At 63.7% G+C, this 1,089-nt stretch overlaps 1 protein-coding gene across 1 annotated transcript in view; it reads right to left on the bottom strand.

Moving 5' to 3' along the window:
- The window catches only part of ETH_00039415 (uncharacterized protein), a gene marked incomplete at both ends in the record, with an annotated part of 1,005 nt that extends 37 nt beyond the window's left edge, over positions 1–968 (bottom strand). Inside the window, one exon of the mRNA XM_013375086.1 lies at positions 2–968. Coding sequence (XP_013230540.1) covers positions 2–968 — 967 coding nt within the window. The remainder of the gene's footprint in view (position 1) is intronic.
- Positions 969–1,089: the final 121 nt, after the last annotated feature.

Here is a 1,089-nt window from a genome sequence, read left to right as displayed (position 1 = left end):
CAGCAGGGGCCCCCACCCCTCGGGGGGCCCCCCCAGGGGCCCCCCGAGGGGGCACCCCAGGGGCCCCTTGAGGGGGCACCCCAGGGGCCCCCGGGGGCCCCCCAATCCTTTGCTGCTGCATGCAGCTCTGTGAGAGTCAGCAGCTGCCGCATAACTGCAGCAGGGGTTGCTGCGGGCTCTCCTGCTGCTGCTGCCGCTGCAACACGTTGGCAGCCTTCGCAGCAGCAGGCCATGCTGCTGCTGCTGCTGCTGCTGCTAGTTTTGAGAAGGAGACACTCAACCGCGCAGCTCTCATACAGAAAACGTCGGAGGATCTTCCGCAGCGCCTCCTCCTTGCTGCTGCTGCTGCTGCTGCTGCTGCTTCGGGGCTGCTGCTTCAGGGCGCGAAGTCTAAAAAGGGCCAAGAGAGATCTAATTGTCTCCAAGACGCGCCAAGCAGGCAAGCCCGATGCTGAGCTGCTGCTGCTGCTGCTGCTGCTGTTGCTGCTGCTGTTGCTACTGCTGCTGCTGCCACCAATGCTGCTGCTGGTGCCTTCGCTGTTGTTGCTGCTGCTGTCATTAATGCTGCTACTGCTGCTGTCACTCGCGTTCTTGTTGCTGCTGCTGCTGTCACCGTTACTGCTGCTGCTGCTGCAGCCACAGCAGCAGTCAGCGTGAGCAAGAGCAGCAAAAAGAGCCTCTTGCTGGGGGGCAGCCACTTGCTGCTGGACCCCAGGCGGGGGATCCTTAGCAGCAGCAGCAGCAGCTGGCGCAGCAGCAGCAGCAGCAGGCACTGCAGCAGCAGCAGCAATGGCAGAATCGAGCCGCTGCAGCAACCGGTAGCAGCCCCAGCCAAGGCCTCTAGGGCCTAAAATTGCGAGCTCCTGCTCGAGCGCGTTCTGCTGCTGCTGCTGCTGCTGCAGCAGCAGCTGCTGCTGCTGCTGCTGACTGCCGCCCCGGCCTTTTATCGTTTCTTCATTTTCCGTCATTTCTCTTTTGCATTTCGCCTCCACCAGGGCCTTCCCCAACTGTACCCTTTCCCCAGTAGGAGGCCCCTCTGGGGGCCCCTCTGGGGGCCCCTCTGGGGGCCCCTCTGGGGGCCCCTCTGGG

Source organism: Eimeria tenella, genomic scaffold, assembly GCF_000499545.2.
Source record: "Eimeria tenella Houghton genomic scaffold, Eth_scaff2501, whole genome shotgun sequence".
In the NCBI taxonomy this organism is placed as follows: domain Eukaryota; phylum Apicomplexa; class Conoidasida; order Eucoccidiorida; family Eimeriidae; genus Eimeria; species Eimeria tenella.
This window is presented reverse-complemented; position numbering and strand designations above follow the sequence as displayed.